The sequence below is a fragment of the Solea solea genome, chromosome 1 (assembly GCF_958295425.1).
Source record: "Solea solea chromosome 1, fSolSol10.1, whole genome shotgun sequence".
Taxonomy (NCBI): domain Eukaryota; kingdom Metazoa; phylum Chordata; class Actinopteri; order Pleuronectiformes; family Soleidae; genus Solea; species Solea solea.
This window is the reverse complement of record NC_081134.1, coordinates 43,055,628-43,079,272: the sequence shown is the minus strand read 5'-3', so window position 1 is coordinate 43,079,272 and position 23,645 is coordinate 43,055,628. Positions and strand designations below refer to the sequence as shown.

The 23,645-nt window shown below is 39.0% G+C and overlaps 2 protein-coding genes across 3 annotated transcripts in view; one reads left to right on the top strand and one right to left on the bottom strand.

Annotated features, from left to right (window-relative positions):
* Nucleotides 1–19: 19 nt before the first annotated feature.
* rmdn1 (regulator of microtubule dynamics 1) lies at nucleotides 20–6,558 on the top strand. Its single transcript, XM_058622415.1, has 10 exons — nucleotides 20–382; nucleotides 1,766–1,871; nucleotides 2,814–2,898; nucleotides 4,161–4,320; nucleotides 4,469–4,558; nucleotides 4,637–4,692; nucleotides 5,157–5,244; nucleotides 5,366–5,396; nucleotides 5,878–6,011; nucleotides 6,146–6,558. Exons 1-10 carry the CDS (start codon nucleotides 260–262, stop codon nucleotides 6,185–6,187), a joined length of 915 nt encoding a protein of 304 aa, XP_058478398.1. The 5' UTR covers nucleotides 20–259; the 3' UTR covers nucleotides 6,188–6,558.
* A 3,575-nt stretch (nucleotides 6,559–10,133) lies between these two features.
* Nucleotides 10,134–23,645, bottom strand: part of LOC131462444 (NEDD4-like E3 ubiquitin-protein ligase WWP1) — a 28,498-nt gene continuing 14,986 nt past the window's right edge. For both annotated transcript variants that reach the window (XM_058633687.1, XM_058633693.1), the window contains exons 10-25: nucleotides 23,353–23,448; nucleotides 21,846–22,020; nucleotides 20,215–20,269; nucleotides 19,867–19,951; nucleotides 17,999–18,127; nucleotides 17,508–17,580; nucleotides 17,327–17,398; nucleotides 17,114–17,202; nucleotides 16,789–16,948; nucleotides 16,451–16,584; nucleotides 15,336–15,476; nucleotides 14,395–14,515; nucleotides 13,562–13,666; nucleotides 12,916–13,012; nucleotides 11,326–11,398; nucleotides 10,134–10,469 (exon numbers count right to left, since the gene is read on the bottom strand). In XM_058633687.1, coding sequence (XP_058489670.1) covers nucleotides 10,370–10,469; nucleotides 11,326–11,398; nucleotides 12,916–13,012; nucleotides 13,562–13,666; nucleotides 14,395–14,515; nucleotides 15,336–15,476; nucleotides 16,451–16,584; nucleotides 16,789–16,948; nucleotides 17,114–17,202; nucleotides 17,327–17,398; nucleotides 17,508–17,580; nucleotides 17,999–18,127; nucleotides 19,867–19,951; nucleotides 20,215–20,269; nucleotides 21,846–22,020; nucleotides 23,353–23,448 — 1,705 coding nt within the window. In that variant the 3' untranslated portion in view covers nucleotides 10,134–10,369. The remainder of the gene's footprint in view (nucleotides 10,470–11,325; nucleotides 11,399–12,915; nucleotides 13,013–13,561; nucleotides 13,667–14,394; nucleotides 14,516–15,335; nucleotides 15,477–16,450; nucleotides 16,585–16,788; nucleotides 16,949–17,113; nucleotides 17,203–17,326; nucleotides 17,399–17,507; nucleotides 17,581–17,998; nucleotides 18,128–19,866; nucleotides 19,952–20,214; nucleotides 20,270–21,845; nucleotides 22,021–23,352; nucleotides 23,449–23,645) is intronic.

The following is a 23,645-nucleotide window of genomic DNA, read 5'->3' as shown; positions in this document are numbered from 1 at the left end:
CTCACACACAGGCACGTGACGCATTTGAGAGGTTGTGCTAAACCTATCAGGAGTTACATCATAGAATAAACATAAATAAACCAATATAACTGTGGAATGTCGCTACATGAGCAATTTTAAAGCAGAGAAAAAACTGTGTGTATGCGTTCTGCAACGTTTTCAGCGTAATTCTCTTGAATGCTCCCTGTTTGTCTCTGCTGTAACTTGATAACTTCAGGGATTACCTGGCTCCTGCCTGACACTTTGGACATTGGGATCGATGGCTACTAGGTTGTTGGCCCGGTTCGTGAGCAGGACTCGACCGCCGGTGTCCGGTGCGACACGTACCGCAGTTCGGGGGATACACCGGTTGTATTGGACCGCGTCCAGGAAGAGTCTGACCGTAAATAACAATGCGATTCATTTTCACTTCGGGAATGTTATTGTTTTTCTGATAATTAGTATGCTGTCTTTTATCGGTATTTCTAATAACCGCGATATTCTAAGCAAAGGTTTATCTTATGGTTACGATCATGTTAAAGATCCAACAGTTTGTTGCCCTCAGGATGCTATGTGGATAAGTGAATTATTATATCTATTGATATATTATATATATGTTTATATATAAATATATTATACAAATACCTTGTATAATATACTATTGTTAATGTATTTTATTGTTCAACTTTTTAATTTTCACATAAAGAAGCAAAAAAAAACACGTAGGAATTCATTGTGCATGAGATATTTCCTTATAAGAAAGTGGACTGGAGATAAATGTTATGAAAGCATATAATGATCTATTTTACATGCCCATGCCTCTACAGAGGATGATTATGTATTATTTTAATGTAATGATTGCTATGCAAATTACAGTAATTAAAAATAACTGTTTTATTTTTATCTGTAGCTGTAGTAGTTCTATTCAGAATTTATGGGTTTGAGCCCCGGTTGGAACAATGGACTTTCTGCCTGGAGTTTGCATGTTCTCCCCGTGTGTGTGTGGGTTTTCTCTGGGTTCTCTGACTTCCTCCCACAGTCCAAAAACATGCAAACATGCAATGGTTGTGTGTCTCTATATGTGGCCCTGCGATGGACTGGCAAACTGTCCAGGGTGTTCCCGCCTATCGCCCTATGTCCGCTGAGACTGGCACAGCACCCCCCGCGACCCTCATGTGGAGGATAAAGCTGTCTTTCAAATTAGGGACATGGGATGTTTTGCACAAGAATTCCTCTGTGCCTGGACTATCATGTTCATGCACAAATGGCAAATAAACATCTTGGATCTTGGATAATATGAGGCCTTAAAATCCCTTTAAACCTTACTCCGCCGTGGCCAAATTCTGTCTCAGCTCTATGACATGGATCATGGATTTCCTTTAATGATCTTCAAAGAGTGATTTATTATGTTTTTTCCTGATGGTTGTAACAAAGTGTTTGTGTATGTGCTTCAGCCAAATCATGATTCCAAGGCATCAGGTTGTTAAAATGCTGTCAATGAGTCCTCATCTTGTTAGTTACTGCCTGAGGAGATTTGAAACTACAGCTTTTAAAAAGCATCTCTCATTTATGTATTAATTGATTGCTTATTTGTGTTTCTTCCATCCCATTCTTTTAACAGTTTTTTTTTTGTGAGGGATTTATTTATTTTTTGACTTTGTTTCAGAGATTTTCTGTAACAGCCTCTCTGTTTGGTTAACTGTGGTTCAGCTCAGGCACACAATCATAATTTAACACCCAGGAAACACTAAAACTTGACACCTGTCTCCTGCTTTCCTATGCATAGGGTGGAAGATCGGCGTTCCTCCTGGGAATCCCGGCTCTCTCCTGCCTCGGGTATGAAGCTTATCACTGGGTGCAGAGGTCAGCCGTGCTCCATGCTGCAGGAAAAGGTAGATTGAAATTAGGATTTGAGCATTATCGTAAAAAAAACAAAAACAAATGTTGTCTTGTTGTCTCGCTTTGGTTCATCTGTGCATTTGGGTGTTGCGGGCAGAGCTAGAAAATGGCAAAGAAATGCAGCAAATTTAGAGATTTATCTTTTTAATCGAACAATAATATTTAAATTTTCAGTTTGTGTGAAGAACATTTAAGCTTAATCATAGAAAAACAAGTACTTTCCCTTAGTTTTCCCCTTAACTGCTGACCGGGAAGCTGCAAATCTGGATGCAAATTTTAGCTTTATGATTCCTGACGGTATCTTCTTTATATGAAGTGATCACTTTAAAAGTGAACAGCCAGTGAAGAGACAAATTGCCTGGTTAATATGACAAAAGTATTCGGACGCCTGACCATTACACCAGCAGGGACTGTAATGACATATTCAAATACATGTACCGTACTTTAATGTGGAGCTTTTGCAGCTATAACAGCTTCCACACTTCCTGGAAGACTTTCCTCAACATTTTGAAGTGTTTCTATGGAAATTTGTGTTCATTTCTTCTGTAGAGCATTATTGAGGTCGATGGGGTTGAGTTTCTGAGCAGGCCAGTCAAATTCTTCCACACCAAACTCATCAAACCATGTCTTGTTTTGTGCACTGGGACACAGTCATGTTGGAATAGAAAAGGGCCTTCCTCTAACTGTTGGCATTGTTGGTATGAATTAAATTCAGAGTTTAGGAAGCTGATACCAGAACCAAAACACACCGATGTGGTCAAGTCTGAGCGAGTGAACAGATGATGGGGGTTTTGACTGAATAGATTTAATTTTAGGGTAATGGAAGGTAGTTGTGTGAAATTGTATGTGACATAATATTGTTTCAAATAATAAAAAAAAACATAACCTGTCAAACTGCTACTATCTACTGTTTTCTGGGCTTTGTGTATGTGCAGAGGACGTTCTGGAGCAGGCTGATTACCTGTACAGCTGCGCAGAGACGGAGAAACTCTACCAGCTGCTGCTGCAGCACAAGGACAGGTGAGGAGATGTCACTCTGAGCCACCAGGGGGCACCAAAGTAAAACATTTCAAACATGCAGTGCGTCAGAACTAACAGAGTTGGACAACACACTACAACATTGTCTACATGCACAGTCACTTCCTGGTTTTTAGTAAGCCAGACTGACCGTTTCCAATAAGCTGTCAGCCAAAGATATAATATTATATTATATAATATAATATAACATGTTCTAAAGCAACTTACCAAGACTTTTTAGTGACAAATTATATAGGTTGTGCAATGAGGGCTGCAGCAGTGCTCTACTGTTGTCTCCTCACAACGCTGACATGTAAACACCTTACTTTTCTTATTTTAGGCCATGTTGAATCCTTCAGGACTAACAACTAAAACTACAGGAAGTCAATGTAACCGTTTACAATCGATATCGGGAGCTTTTAATTGCCAAAGAGACTTTACAAAGTCTACGTCATTTACAGAGGTGGAAAGTAATGAATTATATTTACTCACGTTACTGCAATTGAGCAGGTTTTTTTGTGTACTTGTACTTTTTAAAATGTGTAATTATACTTTTATGTTTTTTGGGTAACACTTTAGATTAGGGAACACATATTCACCATTAACTAGGTGCTTACTAACATGCATATAAGTAGCATACCAGACCTTTATTAGTAATTATTAAGCACGTATTAACACCTTAATCAGGAAAAATCTTAATTCATGTCGTAATAGAGGTAGAATAAGATTATGTAGAATAAGGTGTTAATACGTGTTTAATAATTACTAATAAAGGGCTAGTGTGCTATTTATGCATGTTAGTGAGCACCTAGTTAATAGTGAATATGTGTTACCGTTTTTTGGAAGTACTGTACGTCACTACGTTTTAAATCACAAGAAAAATGTTGACATGAATTAAAAAAATAATAATTCACGCACCGGAAACTTTGGCAGTGAATGTTGAGGACAAGTGAATTGGCATTGATTAAGGTCCCATAGTGAGTGAGAAAGTTAAAGCAGTTGTGACCTTTGACCCATTTTGACTGATATATTATGTGTTTACATATTTTAAAGATTTGCCTTTAATTAAAAACAATTCATGTGAGATTTGTGTCCCCTCGGAAGAACCCCAACCTTGTTAAAAAAGTAACTAAGTAACTTTTACTCCGAGTACATTTTTAGACGTAGTACTTTTACTTGAGCAGAATATTTCTGTACTCTTTTCCCACCTGTGGTCGCTTGCGTGGTCACACACAGTCTGTCTGTGTGCACTCGTGTCCGTCCAGTGATGATGCAGAGTTCCTGTGGAGGCTCGCCCGGGCGTCGCGCGACCTCTCCCTCCTGCCCGACATGGACGCCAAGCAGAAGAAGCAGCTGGTGTTCGAGGCCTTTGAATATGCGACGAGGGCGCTGGAGAGAGATGACAAGTGTTTCGCAGCACACAAAGTAAGTCAGTCTTCAGCAGAACGATTCAAGGGAACACATGTAAGACACGTGTTAATGTATTAAATCATAAAGTGACCATGATCCGTCATTAGATATATTATCACCTTACAGGAACTTTAACCTTGTTTTGTTATTTTATCTAACACAGTGGTACGCCATCTGTCTCAGCGACATCGGGGATTACGAGGGGATCAAGGTAAAGATCGGAAACTCGTACGTCATCAGGGAACATCTAGAGGTGAGAGCACTCTTACATTTTGTTTTTGTTCTATCATAATTATGACACCCTCAATTGAAACATATTTCCTTTCCTCAGAAAGCCATCGAGCTCAATCCTAAAGACGCCACTTCCTTACACATCCTGGGTTTCTGGTGAGACTTCTTTTCTGTTTGTTTTTTTTTTACCAAGTCAGTGTAAGATTTGACATAGATGGACGACTTTGAGGCTGTAAAGCAATTTCCTCCTCAGAGTTTCTTCTTAACTCTAATGGAGTTTGAAGGAAGTGACTCTGGCAGCAGTACAGACTCCTCAGAACAATTAGGGTCAGCAAAAGATTTACTATACTTTACTTTGAAGAATGAAAAGAGAATCATATGAAGAGTAACTATAAAAAACAAATCATCTTCATCTCGAAGCATCATCAAGATGAAGATCAAGAACAGTCACTTATAATTATTATTTTTTTCTAGTTGCGCCACACTTATAGAGGGGTTTAAAATAAAGTATTTCACTCCATTAACAAACAAATAAATAAATTAAATCTGCTTTCATGGTGGCATGTTTGCTACAGTGACCACTCATCTAGGACAATTCTTGTCTCGTCTTTCTTCTGCAGGTGCTTTGCTTTTGCCGAGCTGCCATGGTATCAGCGCAAGGTCGCAGCCGCCCTGTTCTCATCACCGCCTGTGTCCACGTACGAGGAGGTGAGTTCCCCCCTCTCACTCGTCACAGAGCTGACAAAACTCACTGGTTTTAATCCGCCGCTGTTTTTGTTTAGGTTTGTGGAGTCGTTCATATCACTCTTCATCTCTGTGTCTCTTTCAGGCGTTGGAGTTCTTCCTGAAAGCTGAAGCAGGTAAAACGCTGCACACTAGTAAACTCAGCGAAGTAAGTTTAAGGCAGTAAGGGATGCTTTCTGTGGCTCTGAGTCTTAGAAAAAGTCAAAAAATATAATAAACTATGTGTGTTTATATTTATATATATATATATATATACATATGCTCGTCTTTCTCTCTACTTGTGTTTGTGAATGAAAAGAAGTTCATATTTAGGTAAATGTTTGTTAAGACAAACCTTCTCAATGCAACTTAGAAATATGTCACCGTTCAAAGTCTGGTTGGCTCGTTTTTAACAAACAAAAATAAAATAAAAACGGTCTATTTTGTTACTTTTGCATAATTATCGTTACTCACAAAACACATTCTGTAAAAGCCTGAAGGTATGACCTATAAACACCTCCCCCCCCGGATGTCCATATAAGGAGTTGTGTATTATTCCCACGGCAATTAACCAAGAGTGGAACTGTGACACAATTAACTCTCTTTGATTCTTCTTAGTCGATCCCGACTTCTACAGTAAGAACCTGCTAATGCTGGGAAAGACCTACATGTCCATGAACGACAAGCCGAGAGCAGCGCTGTGGTTAACCAAGGCCAAAGATTACCCCGCTCACACACTGGAGGACAAAGAGGTGCGTGCGGTGCTCGGCGTTTAAACACATAAACACGAGGAAGATGTTGAAACTCCCCTGGGGATATCGGTACACGTGTGATGCTGATGCTGAACATAAACGGCTGCTTTACTGTACATGTCGTTCCCGTGCAGGTGCATAAAGAAGCTGTGGATCTCCTCAAGAAACTGGGATGAACTCACGCTTGCGACGCCGTCCAAGACTCGAAGAATGAATTAATACATAAAGCAGAACAGTGAGTGATCAAGCGTCCAAACATCAAACCACTGTATAATATATATATTTTAGGATAAACTTGAGATATTTTAATGAAGAAATGTTCTGTTACTAGACCTTGTGTACTGACAATTAAAGCACAAGTAGATAGTTCAATGTGAATTGGGAAGTTCTGTTTATACTGGTTTTTCTTTACACTAAATTAATCCATTATTTTGTGCATTAAGGGGTTAAATCTGCCTTATACTCGAGGTATTTCTCTAAACCAAAAGAAAAGTGCATCTTTAACTGAACTGTGCCTGCAGGTTTATTATTAAACAATTCAAGTGTTTTTTGTGGTCGGTCTCTCTTCTTTGAAATATATGATTACAGTTTACTGAGCAACTGTGGGGGGAAATAAATAAATAAATCATTCTTAAATTATAAGGAGAAAAAAAAATGTACCCCAAATCTCAAAATGATGTTTTAAATGTTTTGTTAACGTGCACAAACGAGACATTTGAGAACTCTTCACATTTAAGAAGCTGATAAATCAGAGTGACAGTGGCTTAGCGGAAGAGCAAGTTGCCTTTCAACTGGAATGCTATGGGTTCAATTCCCAGCTTTGCTAGTCCACGTCCTTGGGCAAGACACAAGACTAGATTTTAATTATTAAAAAAAAAAACACACACCATTTCAATCAATTATCAAATTAGAGGACGCTGAATTATTAATTGTTTGTTAGCCATAAATAAAAACAGTTAATTCAACATCATTTTAAATATCGTATTAAATTTCTCTTGATCGATCATCCCTGTGTTTGATGTACTATACCTTAGAGTGACTATAGTCTAAGGTTGAGAACTTAAAGGTCCAAAAATTCCAGATAGGATGAAAAAGGCAAAACAGATGTGATATAACTTAAAACCTGAATCAAACAGGAAAGAGGTATCAAGTCATCACTAGTTCTCAGTTGCAAAGAACACAAACAGTCAAACAAACAAATCAACTGCAGATCAACGGCTGTCACGTCACTTTTTTTTGTAAATATAAACAAGACAAAAGGGCCCAATGTCTCTTGTTGAGTTGTGATGGCTCTATTTTACATCAGTGATTCATGACACTTCTTATAATTGAATTACTTTATTAATTTTGCCTAGTTATGCACTTTTAAATTCAAAGGTGCTGCTTGGAGAGGTGCTTTTTTATTTCTTATGCAATGCCAGTACATCTTACACACATGTAAAATCTAAAAGCTGGCTGTTCATATTAGTGTTTTTAAATTCAATTAGTGAGTTTGTTTCCCAATCAATTAGCTGTAACCCATGGTAACAGATCACCTTTCCAAAATGACACTACCACAGCGCCGCTTTGTGGTCGCGTTGTCTAATATTACAGCACATTCTTACTCTCTTTGAGTTTCAGCTGCAGCAGAAGACGAAAGATAACAATCTACAGCAGTGGAATCTGATCCAGACAGTGGCTGTAAATGTGAAGCAGCTGTAAAAATGATTTGATTTGTTTATTAAATTTGTTTTAACCCAAACGCAATCAGAACAAATAAAGATGATCCAGAGCACAGTGTCGTATAGTTCCTTCAGATCAGGGGAAAAAAACAAAAATAAAACAAGGCAAACGGAGATGGCAGACTTCACCATTGGCAAGTGCGGAAACACAAACAGACAGACGGACACAAACAATAATAAAAGTTATTCACTCATCCCATCACACAAGAAAGACAAAGCCAGCACATAGAGGGGGTTTAATTCAGGTATTTATTTGTATCTCATAAATCCATCTCTCTTCATTTAAAATGGGGTGAAAGCAGATTAAAAATGAATCTTCTATACACATCCTCTCCAGTAAAGGGGCATTCTGTACAGTGTAGGTGGTGTTTACAGTGTGTATCTACACGCGATATGTTACAGTGTGGACGCGTTTCAGGCGGCCTCAGCCGGAGCCGGCACAGTTACAAGTTACCCGCTGTTCTATCGTCACTGTGACGCCATCATCCATCAGCTCTGATCTGTGAGGGAGGTTCACCGGCTCAGGTGGCGCGTGGCTGCGGCCAAGGCCGCCTGAAACGTCCCATCTATTTCTGATAAGAACAAAGGCATCACAGATTTCCATCAATGGAGCGGCGGCTCTGTGTAATTAATTATAATATTTAAGTCATTTATTTACTTTTCATCATCTTTATACAATGAATATTCACATACAGTTGATTTTCTTTGATTAGAGGCGTCTGTTCAAAAGGAAGCACAAAGCTACGGTGTGTGTGTGTGTGTGTTTTTTTTTCCATAATTATCTTAAAAGTCGGCTCCTCTTGCTACAGTAAATGTTTGTCCCCGCCGTCGTTCCCTCCTCGCCGTTACACACGTGACTGATGACTTCACGGCTCACAAGCTCCTCCCACAAAAAGGCCTAACGCAGCGTGCCGCTGGAGGATTAAAAAAAAAAAGAAAAAAAAAAAGAGCAACCTGCCACTGCTCAAGCAGTTTTCTTTTTTTTTTCTGTCCTACATTCAAATCACTGACTGAAAGAATGAGTCGTCATACAAAAACAGTGGAAGTGGACATTTTGTGGAACAAAGGGCGCGTCCGTACAGGAAGGATGTGCGGAAACGGAAAAACACACAATGAACTCTGACGCAGAGCGACGTCAGGTTTGCCTCCACACGCGCACGCACACACACACACACACACACACATTATCTTATCTGTGGCACATTTGCGTCGTTTTCATGATTTCACAAACACTGACATTCAAGGGCCTTTACTGCCATGATAATGATATTTTTCTTTTTTGCAATTAAGCTCGGAGTGATTAGTTTATAATCTGAGAAGCTGACAACAGCTCACTTAAGTACATGTAAAGACGTAGTGAAAGCAGGACATTCATCTGAATGAAGGGATGAGACGAGACGGCCCAGTGTCACAGGTTTTCAAAGGCATTTTTTCATTTTATGTTAAGGGGTTAAACTGTCTGTCGGGCTATATGAACAAGTGTTGTTGAAGATTTAAATGTTGTCAAACGAGCGAGAATGGAGACACTGGCAGATTCCACGGAGCCACAGAATCTGGGTTTTGTTTTTTTGGATTATATTTTATTTTGTTTTGATGAGGTGACGATTTTTCAGAAAGCTTGATGTGTTTAGTGTCAACTTGTCTCATCGTTGCGAGGATCTTTAGTCCAGCGTCTCAGGCTTTAACTCCACGGTCGTCACACTTAACTTCAGTTTGTACATTTTCCTTTTTGATTTGTGTCTTAATCCAAACAGGACAATCCAATAATGCTTCATGTGTCCATAATCGCTGAGGGTTATTCTCTTCTTCGTCCTCCTCTTATCTGTCCACCCTGAACACTCTGCCTTTTAGGCAATCAAGGTTTTTGTTTAAAAAACAACAACAAAAAACTAAATAAAGAGACGATTTAGAGCGATCCAGGCTAAAATGTCTCTGTGTGTGATGGTAGGCATCTCATCTTCCAAGGCAGCCATGCAAGCACGCAAAAAAAAAAAGTGTAATCATTTTTTTAATCACTATGGATCCAAAAAGGACAAAAGTAATTCAGGCACCAGACCCCAGTCCTACTCTTACCATTTAAAAGCTCTATAGAACTAGAGCTTTAAAAGTAGAATATGCTTCTACTATAAAATCCTCTCAAAAACACTTTCAGTCTGTTTTAAAAAGCCGGTCAGCAGTGGGGAAGGAAATAAAAAAAACAAAAATACTCATGACCTCTGTTTTTAAACAGACGAGCAAACAAATGCTGAAATTGTTGCATATTTCATGATGGGGTTTCATATATCTATATATACATATATATATATATATATATATACATATACATATATATACATATATACATATATATACATATATACATACACATATATATGTATATATATATATATACACACATATATACATATATATGCACATATATACATATACATACATATATATATGGCTGTGGATCAGAGCTGCAGCAGAAACAATGCTGCAAAATTAAGATTTTGGTTTAAAATGAGAAAATAGCTTATATACATTGGTGGTTTTCTTGTGCAATATGTTTTGTTTTTTTTCCGAGTTTGTTTTTACTTGAATGGATAAACTGCGATGGGGAGACAGGGGGAGGGTAAAACACAGAGGCTCCGCCCTCTATTCTTGGCCAAATCCTTCCGTTTCCTCGATGGCAAAGAGCAGCTTCTCTTTCAGCTGATCAAAGCTTTTGTAGGGAGGCAAGTCCAGGCGGTTAAAACTAAAAACAAAAAAAGAAAGACCAAGATGGATGAACAAAGATTAGTGACAAGAAAAACAAGAAAACCACCAGTACTGGTTATTAATGGTGATCCCCTTGTCCCGATTACATATTAACAGCTTCCGACATTAAAGCAGTAGTGTGTAACTTTTTTTGTCATTTTTAAGCTTCACACCACTCTCTGTTTCGTGGTACAGCTGTGTTTTGTTTTTGTGTCTGAGGTGACACGAGTGATGGGTTTTCCACCATCTCTAAAGGCCCTGGTACACGTCCGTGCACAGCATGACGGGCAATGAACGAACCGGCTGACACCCCGGCTCCTCTGCCCGACGGGCCTTTCAGCTGTAGCATTGGTTCTCTTCTTCCTTGGTAGTAATGCATACAATTCCCTGTGTCCAGACTTAAACTGCCACCCGATGGTGGAGTGGGATACTACAGGGTATACCAGGGTCCGCGATATGTGACGCGCACTTCGGTGGCACACCAGGGTCTTAACGGCTAAACTAGTGAGACAGCGGCTATCTTTAGGTTAAGGAATTATCCCCAGTTCTCCAAAACATGAGTGAAGTATTATTTGTTGAAAGAGAAGTTGTCCTTTCAGGAAGCTCTGCAGGCTCAGCTGAGGCGTGGGGGAGCGACATGAGCAATGTTTTGGTGACAGAAGTTACACACTGGAGCTATAACAATGTCTGCTGTGATGCACCTTGGGACTGAGATGAGAACATGTTGACAAAACTAATGGAGCATTTGCTGTTTCTACCTGTGTCCAACTCCATCAGTCCTTATTTACGTTATTATTTTTTTGTGTAAATCCACATTCTTTGCCATAATCGACGACAATCTGGGAAAAACTCACCATGTGTGGCTCCGAGGAAGCCACGTGTCCTTCCCCACCTTCTCAATGCAGAACTTCTGTGGCCCGTTACTTCCTGCAGAGCAAACGAAGGGTACGAGGGTTGAGAAGACTGAACAAAAATATACACTGATCAGCCACAAGATTAAAAACTAACATATAATGTTTCAACTAACATCAAAACTGGTTTCATCAGTATGTGTATCTTTACATATTTTTTGGTCAATATTTAATTCTCTCAGAGGTGATTCATATGTCGTGACTCACAGAGAAAAGCAATACAGTGCTAATAAAGTTTGACGGCTGCAAATGGGCTGAAGTCTGTCTGAAAACCTCAACATTTCAGAAGTGGTTTCTATTGCTAAACCCTGTATATTCAGCAGTCTGACAGAATAAAGACTCACTGTGACTGGGTACATGAGAGGTGAGGGTGGAACAGGATCACCTCACATACACACAGAGGCGCCTGCTTTCTTTTGGTAACTACGCAAAGACAGAAATTCCTCCCTGGAGCTTTGAGTACAATATGTAATTTCACTGAACAATTCTCATCTTCTACAGCCACAACATTTTAAACATACTGGTTTTACAAAAAAAAAAGTGTTATGTTACAGCTGAATTTCCCCGCCTTCACTCTTCACTCTTCACCTCCAGGAGTGTTGTTGTTGAACCTATGAAACCTTCAGTTAACATCAAAACTCAATACATGTTTAGTTTGTCCATTGTGGCCTCCATAGAGCTGACTCAGCTCCTGATGTAAATATAAAAGGCTCATTCAGAGGTTATGAAAAAAATGTGCACAACCAGGTGAAAACAAAGTAAATCTAACGATTTTATCTTCAATCTTTCTCACACTGGACCTTTAATTTGAGCAGCTTCAGGACAGTTTACAGCAACTGTGCCCCAAGTCCAGAATTCATAAGAATCAGCTCTGTGAGGATGTAAAAGAGACTGTCAGTATAAGGTGACTGCACAGCAAGTCAAGAACACTCTTCAGGATATTGATGGGCATATGTTTCCTTTTCTAGGATCAAGACAGGTTTTCATAACCAGGAAGTCAAATTATTGACCAAAAGATCCAAAGCAGCAGGAAAACCACAAAGTAGAAGCCGGAGGAGGTCTGGAATAAAAATCATCAATTATCCATCAACATGATGAAGAGAGGAGAGTAAACAGGGAGCAGCTCATGAGTCAAAGCCATGCGTCATCTACAAATATGCATCTTGTTATGTTCTTGCTATAGTTGAAGTTATACGGGAGTCGGGCTCACATTCAGTCAGAAACATCAAAACGCATTTCATCAAGCCGCAGGACAATGACCAGAACAGCCAAAAAACTTCTTCTCAGAGGGAGGAGGTGAAGTCTGACAGCAGCTACTGAATGCAGGGGAGTTTAAAACAAATATTACATACGACTATATAGTTTGCCTTTATGTATCTGTGAAGTATTGTCTGAATCCTCACCTCTGAAGTAAACCTGCCCAGATTAAATCTGGGTCTTTTTCTCTTTGATGTAGTTTTCCACTGATGTATTTCTCACAGAATGTGTTCAGATGCTCAAAAGCCCATGTTAACTGGTGTGTTTGTTACTGACCCATGAGTTCAGCGAAGCCCCCCAGGGGAAGTCTGCAGGTTCCAGTGACAAACTGCATGAGCCGCAGCCGCACCTCGTTGTCGACTTCTTTCACCAGCTGCAGGGGAGGAAGTGATGACAAACATCAAAACCGAGATGCCACCACTGACCTCGACAAACTGTCAACACTGAGATACACTAGGAAATAGATTAACCTAAATGGCTTTGGAATATGGAAACAAAGTGTGTGTATGCGAGTGAGTGAGTGTATCTGTTACCTATTTAGGTCCTTTTTTGGGTCGTCATGGAAACAAAAACCTCATTTCTGAGAAACTGGTTATGTTTACAGCTAAGATTTGAATCATGGTTAGGTTAAGGTTCGGCATTTACTGGTTAACGTTAAGGTCAGGGACAACGTTTTGTTCAGAATGTCCACTTGAATTACAATCAATAAGGTACCAAGTTAATTCATCGTGGCAGGCAACTCAGATCGTCACCAGTTGTGCATCAGGATGCCATGACGCTGAAGTTTGAACCCCTAAAGCGTGAAACCGGCACTGGAGGAGCTTCGCCAGCCAGGATGACCAAAATGAGTCACGTGCAATCCGGAGCGCTATACAGTGTTCTAAACAGACTAACTGTGTGTGTGTGTTGAGGAGGTCTGTACCTGCCAGAACCAGATGATCTGTTTGCTGTTCCTTGTGTAGTGACGATACACTGTGTTCCTCTGCCAGTCCTGAAGGTCTACCTCCTGCATGCCACACAGCATCACCTGGATCACACACAAACACACACACACACATAGATGATAAGCAGCAAAAAGGGAACACAAACAGAGCCAGAACCACTCAGAGAGGAAAGTACACAACTCCTACTGTCGGGTGTTGTAACTAACTCATCTAAAATTGAAGCACTTTCAGGCGTTTCTAACATTTAACAGTTGGTGGCTCTAGAGCTCTACGTTCAGATAAACCGAACCAAACTGAAGCACAGCCAGAGGACATCACGGGGGGAAAAAAGCAAGTTCAACAAAAATATGTGGGAAATAAAGTGATGAAAATATGACATTTCTGCTTTATTCAGCTGTTTTATAAGTTATATCAAAACAATTCCGACAATTTTGCAAAATAACTGCAGCCATCCCAAAACCTTTCACTCAGTTGATATATTCATTTTGACAGACCTTTTCTGAGGTAAAGTTTGACCCATTTTGATTTATTGATATTAATAATTAGCCGTCTTTCCTTTCACACTCTGTTTTACACAGATCACGAGGTGTGCTATGTCTCACTCTGTTAGCGAGACATTAATGTGAACTGATGTGACATCAAACCCGGACAGAACACAACTACAGTTTGTTCTGGACCTTGGATGTAAACACCAAGACTCTTCTTGAAAATATATCCTAGTTTATTTACATTTATAGCAGCTGCCAATTTAGCTTCCTATGTGTTTTTATGCAAACTGACAGATATCTGGGGTAATTACAGTACTGCTCACCTCCAGCTCCTTTTCATCAAAGTACTGGAGCCACTGCAGTGGAACCACCTCATTGAACCCATCCAGAAAAGCTTTGGTCTGACCTTCAACCCCACGAGAGAACCTCCACTCTGCAATCAGACTGCAAACATGTACATCATAAATAGCTGTTTTGGAGACAAACGTGATTTATACTCGGTTGCGCAACACTTCACATCAAGCCACGTTTTATGTATTTCAGACTTATCGAAGTGGTACTGGACTGGGAAAATGTCATGATTCGATTGTATTTTTATATTTTGGTGCTGATTAGCTTTGTATTGTGATTCTTATAGTGTTGTTATTGTTTTCCATTTGTCATACTTCCAAATCAATGCATGTCAGTCCGTCATTATGACATTTCTACACTGAATGAGACAGTGGTGCATAACATGCACAACTGGATGTCTTTTAACTGCTCTATTTAGCTGCACTTCCTAATAAAATGAAAAGAGTCAAGCCAAGTAGAAAATAAAGTGTTTTTTTTTTAGCTTTGCCTCTTAGTGCTATAAGAAAAGAAGAAAATAAATGCAATAAAATAAGCAGAGCCTCTCTTATTAATAATCTCTCTTAATAATTACACAGCTCATATGTGAGCCTTCAAATTAACATTCTTAAAATTAAGCTAAAAAAAATGTCTTAAAAATGGTGGATTTGTTATTAGAAAAAAAACATTGATACCAATGGATCGACTATCAAAACATTTGGGAGATTAATTTAGTGATAGATAATTAATCAATTACTCGTTGTAGGAGGATAGTGGCTGGTTACTATAGAGACGACCTGCCAGAAAATATTTTATGTGAACACATCAAGCAACAATCATTAAAAGTGTCGAGCATCAGAGTATAAATCAAGATTTACAAAGAATAATATTCAAAGTCAACATGTATTTTCTGACAGAAAGGGCAGTTTGATTGAACCTGATATATTCCTCCTTGTTCTCCTCGGTGACGAGGACATTAGTGCCATCAGGTTTGAGGTCGTGCGAGGTGATCTTTCCCAGGATCTCCATGTCCACTGAGAAATACATCTCTAGGCCACACTCTTCAATGTTGTTGTCCCTGAGGAGATATGAGGTCATGTCACTATCACTGAATGATAGGAGGATGAACAGCTCATTGGTGCAAAAAAGAATTATCAGTGTGAGTAATGCATCTGCTCTGAAGATTCAACTTGCTTTCTTTGGCTGAACTGTGGCTGCATCAGGTTTTATCTGCAGGGAACCAAGTCTCTTTTTCTTTTATTCTTCTAAGTAACTGGAACTTGTAAGCTGCCTCATTTGTAGTCTGTCTACATCCCAAATCTCTGTGGTGGAGGTTTTTGTGGTTGGGCTCTATTTGACTTCATTACTCCAAATATTTGCTCAGTATTAAATGTTTTGTACTTTATTTACTTAATCATGTCACACTCTTTCTTTAAAGCTTTCCTTTAAAGAAAACTGACATGTTTTTATATTCCACACAGGACTGTATGTCTGCTGACAGTGGAGGACGGATCCCAACTCTGCTGCTCTTTTTGTGGTTTCCTCTTTCTTTTTTTTGTCCTGTTGAATGTGTTTGATCATGGATGTCTTACTTAGTGATATAGAGATGGTCATTTTTGGCAACAGATTGGTTTCCGTGATCCAGGCCAAAGAGAATGACACAGAGTTTAGATCTTTTTACCGAGACTTCACAATGATTTAACTTTTGAGCAGATTAAGCTATGATTGTTTCATCACAATTTACATCAATCTAAATGCATCAGGCCAAAAGCATGTCCATAAAAGAGTGTGTTCAAACAGGTTAGGTGTGAGTACACCCAATGACAATGGTTCAACATGAACCAGGGATCTCTCTGGATAATCTAATTAAAAATGCACACATTTACCCTTTAATCAAAGGCTCCACTTAGACTTAAGTCGCATCAAAACAAATAAAATTGCATTTGCATGTCATCACTGAAGCTACAACTTCTTTGTGGACTTCAAAGATGTTCATTTTCCAAACCAAGTGAAGTAATTATAAACAAACACTGAAGCTACAGGAAAACCTACCTGATCCATATAAGCGAGTTGTAAAACTCCGGGTCAATAGACTCAAGATCTTTGAGGATGAGCTTCTTGTTCAGCATGCGTTTGTAGAAAGGCAGGGAAAAGCCTGTGTCAATGAACTTTCCATGGAAAAGTGCCTGCAGACATAAAAATGTGACCAAAATTATGTTTTGCTGCGCTGGACAATGCGAAAATAAAAACACAAACAGATGTTTACTGTCCTGCAGAGTAGGAGTAAAATGTCAGCTTTAACAAATGCTTCTGCTTTGACATATGTCAACAATTTCTGGTCATTGTAATTATTCTGTTTGGATGGTCAGGCGGTCAGTGCATCTACTTGCCATTGCAATGAAGCGACCTATGAAGCAAAAGTACGAAAGGTGGTCGGGGTTGATGGCCGAGGCTGGGTTGATCTGCAGACAGTAGTTGCTCTTGCCAGCGTACTCAAACAGACAGTACATGGGGTTCAACACTTCGTGGGACAACAAGAAGAACCACTCTCTGAAAAGTGAGGCATGTGACAGAGAGACAGAGATTCAGGCATTGATTAAAAATAGGATAAAACAAGAGAGGAGGCGGGGAGAAGGTGCATATGATCAGATTATACTTCCAAAATGCTAGTTTGGACAAAAAAGAAACAACAACATTTTTATTTGTCTCATGTACCTAGCCAAGCCGCCATAATCGAGACCCTCCTCGCCTCTGAAGATGACGTACAGTCTCCTCCTCAAGTCGTAAGGCTTGAGTGCCATAATCTACATAAACAGAGAACACACATCAACAAGTGGCACAATGGTTCCATTCATGTAGGCTGTGACGCGTCACTGCACTTAATACGTGTTAAACTGCAACAACTAAGTGATTAAATGATCCTCTTACTTGCTGGAAAGAGTCTTCGAACAATGTCTGTCTGGAGACGGTGATCTTCACATGACTTGGGAGAGCATTGGACTGTATAATAATGGGGGTGTGATGTATATTAATGTACAGTATCGACAAAATTAGAATTTAAAAGCGTGACATCAAGAAACAGAATGATTTGTGCAGAGAAACAACATACCTGGCACAAGTAGCGAAAATGGGCTAGCTTCCATCGAAAGCTGCGCTCATAAGCAATCTGGGGGCCTTTGGTGCTGGAAAAAAAAAGGATTCAATGTTTAAATATATAGGGTACAAGCTGACATATGCTCTGGTGAAATTTTTTTTGTTTTTTTTATCATATAATGGGAAAAATGTGGTGCATATGGAACATGCTCTGGTATGTTTCAATGAAGTGTACATTGAGCAAACTCTCCACTTTTTCTGAGAAGATGTAATGATTTCCCAGAGCATTAAACACCACTTAACATACAATCTTCTGTGCTGAAATTGAACTAAATGCACATCGGCTGAATGAAAGCACCAACTTCATCTGTTCCCACTAAACATGTTTTACACACAAGGCAGCTCTTTAGGCTATTGATCAAATAAGCCTCCGTCATGGCTTCAGGTATCATGCACGTTAATGTGGAACACATGGCCAAGACAATTAATTTTACAATGGGGTCTTACACAGAGGATTTTCCAGTGCGCGGGTCACTGAAAGTGGTGGTTCGAGTGTTGTGATCCACAAAGTAGCGCACACCTTCCCTTGTGTATCGGATCTCCCACCCTTCAGGCAGAGGGTCCTCATTCTGTAGCCTACAAAGACACAGACGAAAATGTGTTCAACTGGGGGGGAAATGGAAGTCTTACCTCTCAAAAGTCCTGACTGAGATATTAAAACAGACCCACACAGAACTGTATATGCCCATCATATACATGGACTACTAAATGTTTCATATAGAAAATAAGTCCATGAACACACAACACTCCACAGTAGAGATTTGACTCATTATAGAAGGAAAAGAACATGTGTACTCTTAAGCAAATTAAAATTGGCTGCTTTCCATACTGTTAAACTGGTTCCACAGTGGTGGCATTGTGTATGCAGGATCACTGTCATGGCGTATGAGGATACATGATGGAACGAGTCATAGTTCACCTCAGCTGATCCTTGTCAGTTGTAGCAGGGTCACATAAAATATAACAACAGCTGTGACTTTTGACCCTAGAATTGACTTTAATGGTACACAGAGTACCTAATTAAGTAGTAAGAGTGACACCTGGTGTGGTCTTCTGTTGATGTAGCCCATCTGCTTCATGGTTTGAGTTAGTCTATTTAGTCTTCTGCGTACCTTGGTTTTAACAAGTGTTTATTTGGGTTACTGCTGCTTTTCGGATATATTCTCTCTCTTTTTTGGCATGGTTGCACATGAGTTTTTTGTTTGTTTGTATTTTTTAAATACTCGGACCAGCCCACAAACAAACATGTCACATTCAAAGTCACTTAAATCACCTTTCTTCTCCAAATTTGATGCTTGGTTGAAACTTTAGCAGGTAGTTTTGACTATGCGTCTACATGTCTTAATGCATTGTTTCTCTGTGATTTGGGTTAACAAGCAGTTGAACAGGTGGACCTAATGAAGTAGTTGAGCAGCGTCAACAACTGTGTTTGGGTCTGTTCAGCATTACTTTCAAGGTAAATAAAATAACGTCATGTCAACGGATTCTTGAAAGTGAAAAAGAACTGAAAAAAACTTTGACATTTACCTTGAGGTTTTCCCCATTACTCATGATCTAAAAACAAACCTCTTAAGTAATTCAATCACAGATTATATATCTTGGCTGAATGACGTTAGGATACTGAGTTCCCTGATGGTCACAATAATAATATGATGCAATAAAAAGAATGCTACTGATTCAGGCTGTGTAACTTTTAGCACAAGCAAAATGCTGCTCAGTGAAGATTTGAAAGATTTTTTCTTTAATCTGACTGTGCAAAATAATCTGTAGCCTTGATTAGAGTTCCAGCAAGGATCTGCACATCTTGTTCTTGTAGATTAAACGTTAATGCATATCACAGCTTCACTGAAACCAGGATAAAAACATTGATGTTGCCTACTCTCAGTCACCCATTTAGTGAACTTCATAAATATTTTAATCAACAACTTCATAAAATTAAAAAGACTGCCAATGAGACTTATCTACTGTATAAGAAGGTGCAGACAGATAACTTCAGCTAAGCCACAGTGCACACATAATATACAATTATAGTGAGGACATCCCAGAACTGGTTCATTCTAGTTTGTGCATCTTGACTTTTAACATTCTATTTTGACAGTTTAGGGCACGAGAGAATATTTTCACTCTCAAATGATCCTCATTACATCTTCTTTACTCCTGTTAGATTCCATCAGATTTCTTACTACCACCATTTACGAAATAAAACATATCAAGAACATTTTGGACTGTATGTCTTTCAGGTGCTCTCTATCAACCGCAGTGAGAAAATGTGTGAACAACACAGTTTTCATTTTGTTTTTACTGCGTTCACTCACCCTTGGGTTCGAGGGTCTTCCCACTGGGTTGTCTTGGTGTTGTGGTTGACAAAGTACACTCGGTCATTGGAGTCCACACGTCTCTCTTAAGATAAAAACACAGACAGAAACCTGTATTTTAATACACAGAACAGACACTGGGACACACTTTGTGTCGAGACATGTCAGATTATCACCAGTGCTGAGTTGTTTTAAAAACACGCAACACCCAACCAACGCTAGTATGAACACAGTTTGGCATAAAGACATTGTATTCTATTCTAACAATCCTCTTGTGAACCTTTCTTACTTAGACGAAACAAAGTGAAAAATGTGAGCAGGATTGAAAAAGACAGAATGTGAACTTACCCCAACCAGGAGGTAGTGGGCCAAGAGGATCATTCTCAGCAGACATCATGGATGCCTGCAAACGAGGAATGGATACATACATATCCATTTAAAAAAAAACATGTGAAGAAGCAAATTTACAGTAGCAGTTAAAAAAAAAAAAAAATGTATATTTCAGGAAACAGGAAAATTAAATTAAGAAATGGGTTCTGTTGTACTGGCAAAAAGGCCTCTGTGACCGGTTACTGCTCAGTGCTTCCATCTGCTTGTCTTTTGGTTTGTGTGGTATAAGCCAATCATCAGTGACAATGACATCACTGCTCGGATCAAAGATGTGGGAGAGGGACCCTTAGAAAGATAAAGAGATTGCGGCAGAGGCTGGGCTATGAATATTTAGGTCCCGACAGGGCAAAGTTCTCAATTTGGTTTGGAGGAGTTAAGCTTGATCCTAGACAGAGAAGTGAGTGAGTGGGGCTGCAAATCAGAAAAAGAAATACGGCCCTGTCAAGACCTGTGAACCTGTGAGATGTGATTACAAGTGGACACCTTAAGGTTCATCAGTTCACACCTGAAAATAAAATTATACTGAATTCATCTCCTGTGACCCCTTAAGATCAGACCAATACAGATACAGATACAGATACAGATATCTCCCTCCATTGTCAATGTCAATGTGTGGGTCTGTTTATTAGCCTGAATCAGATATAGACATTGACGTCACAAAGGAAGGACAGAATCATTGCCCTACTATGAAATTAGTTTATGATTTTACAGGATTTTAAGAAAATCATGTTGAAATGTCATGTTACTGGAAAATAGTGATCTTGTGATAGTAGCCACAAATAAATCAATATATGAAGTGCATTTTCTGTTGAGACTACTAAAACAAAACATCCAAGATCACATATGAAAGTCAATGCATCTGTATTTAATGCCGTCCACTTGTGATCGGATCACTCAAGGATAGGTGTTGAAAGGATTGAAGTGTGCTTGTTTGTTTGAACTACTCATTTAAAGTGACAGATCTGGATTTTTGTAAACAACACAAACTGGTCAGCTGATTTCTACACCTATCATGGTAAGATCACAATAACCTGTTTTTCGATTTAGTGAATTAATATATGTAATGGCATTACAGGGTTTGATGTGCAAAAATGCAATGCTTGTAAAAAAAAAAAAAAAAAAAACGTTTGAAGTTCTAGACAAGAGCGGAAGATCTTTGTGTCTGGACTGATGATACATCTAAAATCTAAGCCATTACAGAAAGCCCATCTAGGAAAACGCATTACTGGCCTAAGTGGCATCCCAGATCTACAGAAACTAAAGAAACTATCTTTTTAAAAGAGGCTTCAATCAAAGCCACATATATCCACCTTCTTTTGTACTGGGTTAAGTACTGCAAACTGGTCAAACCAAAAGAACACTTACTCTGATAACAGAAAAGCTAATGACTGGTAAGATCGATTGGTCAGGTGACTCATTAACGCACAGATTTTAGAGAAAGGACTGAGGTTTGCAGATTGCTATTGGACTTGTGTAATGGTAATGAATAAGATACCAGACCTTTAAAACAGATGTAAATATGAAAGAAAGAAAAAAAAAAGAGTAAATGAATAAGGGAAAAAGACAGAGGGCAGTGGGGTTTATCTTACAGAGTAGAGGTATCTCTGGTTAAACTGGTGCATAGCTCCCTGCAGTTGGCTGCGTTGGCTCTGCCACTGCTCAAAGTTGCGGACTGACTCCATAGTGGGACGTTGCCACGTGGTGGTGCGGGTGTTGTGGTCAACATAATAGATCCTCCCCCGGTCGTCCACTCGACGTTCCCAACTGGCACAGAGAAGGAGATTGTTGGAACAAAAAAAAAAAAAAAAAACACAAGTGCAGGCTTGTGAGCAGGTGGCTAATCCCAAAGGTAGACTTTACACAGGTTTAACAAAGGTTTTATTGTTAATCCAACCAGACACTAAATTACAGGTTACTCAGTTCAAAATCTATTAAATTAATTAATTAAAACAATCCATGAGAACTACTTTCAAATGGATGCCATTTTTTCATTTGCAAAATATAACTATTAAAAAAAACAATGTAACTTAACTGCTTTTTGCTCGTTTTATCTAATTTATGATAAACTAATTAGACTCAAAATATTAATACAAACAAAAAAGTTTGAGTGAGTGAGAGCAGATTCTCAGGGCATCATAGACCACCCAATGTTCACATGAATGTGAAAATTATCATTTTCACATCTGCATCTGCTACTTATAACATATAAAACAGACAAAACACTGTAAATCTTTACCCCCTGATACAGAAAGAGACCAGAGGACAAGAAAGATTCTCATTCTCAGACTTTGTGGTTGGAGAGAGTGCGAGAGAATGACAATGCTGAATCTGCTTTTTGGTAAGAAGGTGCATGACAAAAGTAAGAGGGCATAGTGTCCCTGTTACCCATTTTAGAATAAACCCTGGTATGGTTAAAAAATATAGGTGATGTCTTGAATGCATTTTGAAACTGCTCATCTAAGCTCAACACACTGTAGCTCCCACAGAAGTGATTCAATTTCCCAGGTTCCTCGAATACATCTCATTAACTGCTCATGTTTGCTCTACACACTGTGAACCCTGCATTACTTTCACTAGCTTTAACACTAGAATATTTAGAATATTTGAATAGGCGACAGATAATACCAACATTTTAATTGCATATTTTTGCTAGAAATGCTATGCAGATATATGAACCTAAAAATTAAATGATTTATATTAGAGGACAGAGACCTTACGTAAAAAGTCAAGGACACCAATGTGGAAGTAACATTTTATTGAATAGCCACCACAGGTGACTCTGCTGGTTTCAAAAATAAGCCCGTTTGAATGGGAGTCTATGGGTAAATTAATCTACTTGTCATTTGATTTATAGCGGTAACATTTCCCTGTGGAGCTCATCGTCTCCATTGCTAATTGTAGGTCTTCTTCAACAGCACATTATGTACATTTTGTAAATTATGTTCCCTTTTATAAAAAGAATATTCAATAAATCACAGCTCATATGAGTGGACACCCGCTGGTTTAGTCCAACAGGGGCAAGGTTGCAGATAATTATTGTGAACTTCCGGTTTCACAATGTCAACATGAGTACTGGGCAAGTCACGAAATACTTACCCTGGTGGTAGTGGCTGTGGTCTCTCCCAGGTTGTAGTCCTGGTGTTGTGGTCTACATAGTACGTTCTTCCATGCGGGTCTTTCCTCTGCTCCCAACTAAGAGACACAATGATTAAAAACAATTTTAAATAAGGACAAAAGGGTAAAAAAAAAACAGTGCAAGTTTGACATTTACTGTAATCTAGATGTCTACTTACTGTATGTGTATTTAGATTTGTTTGATAAACAAAATATTTTGTTAGCATGTAATCTGTATATACAGTATAACTGTATAATGTAACATTGTGTTTGGG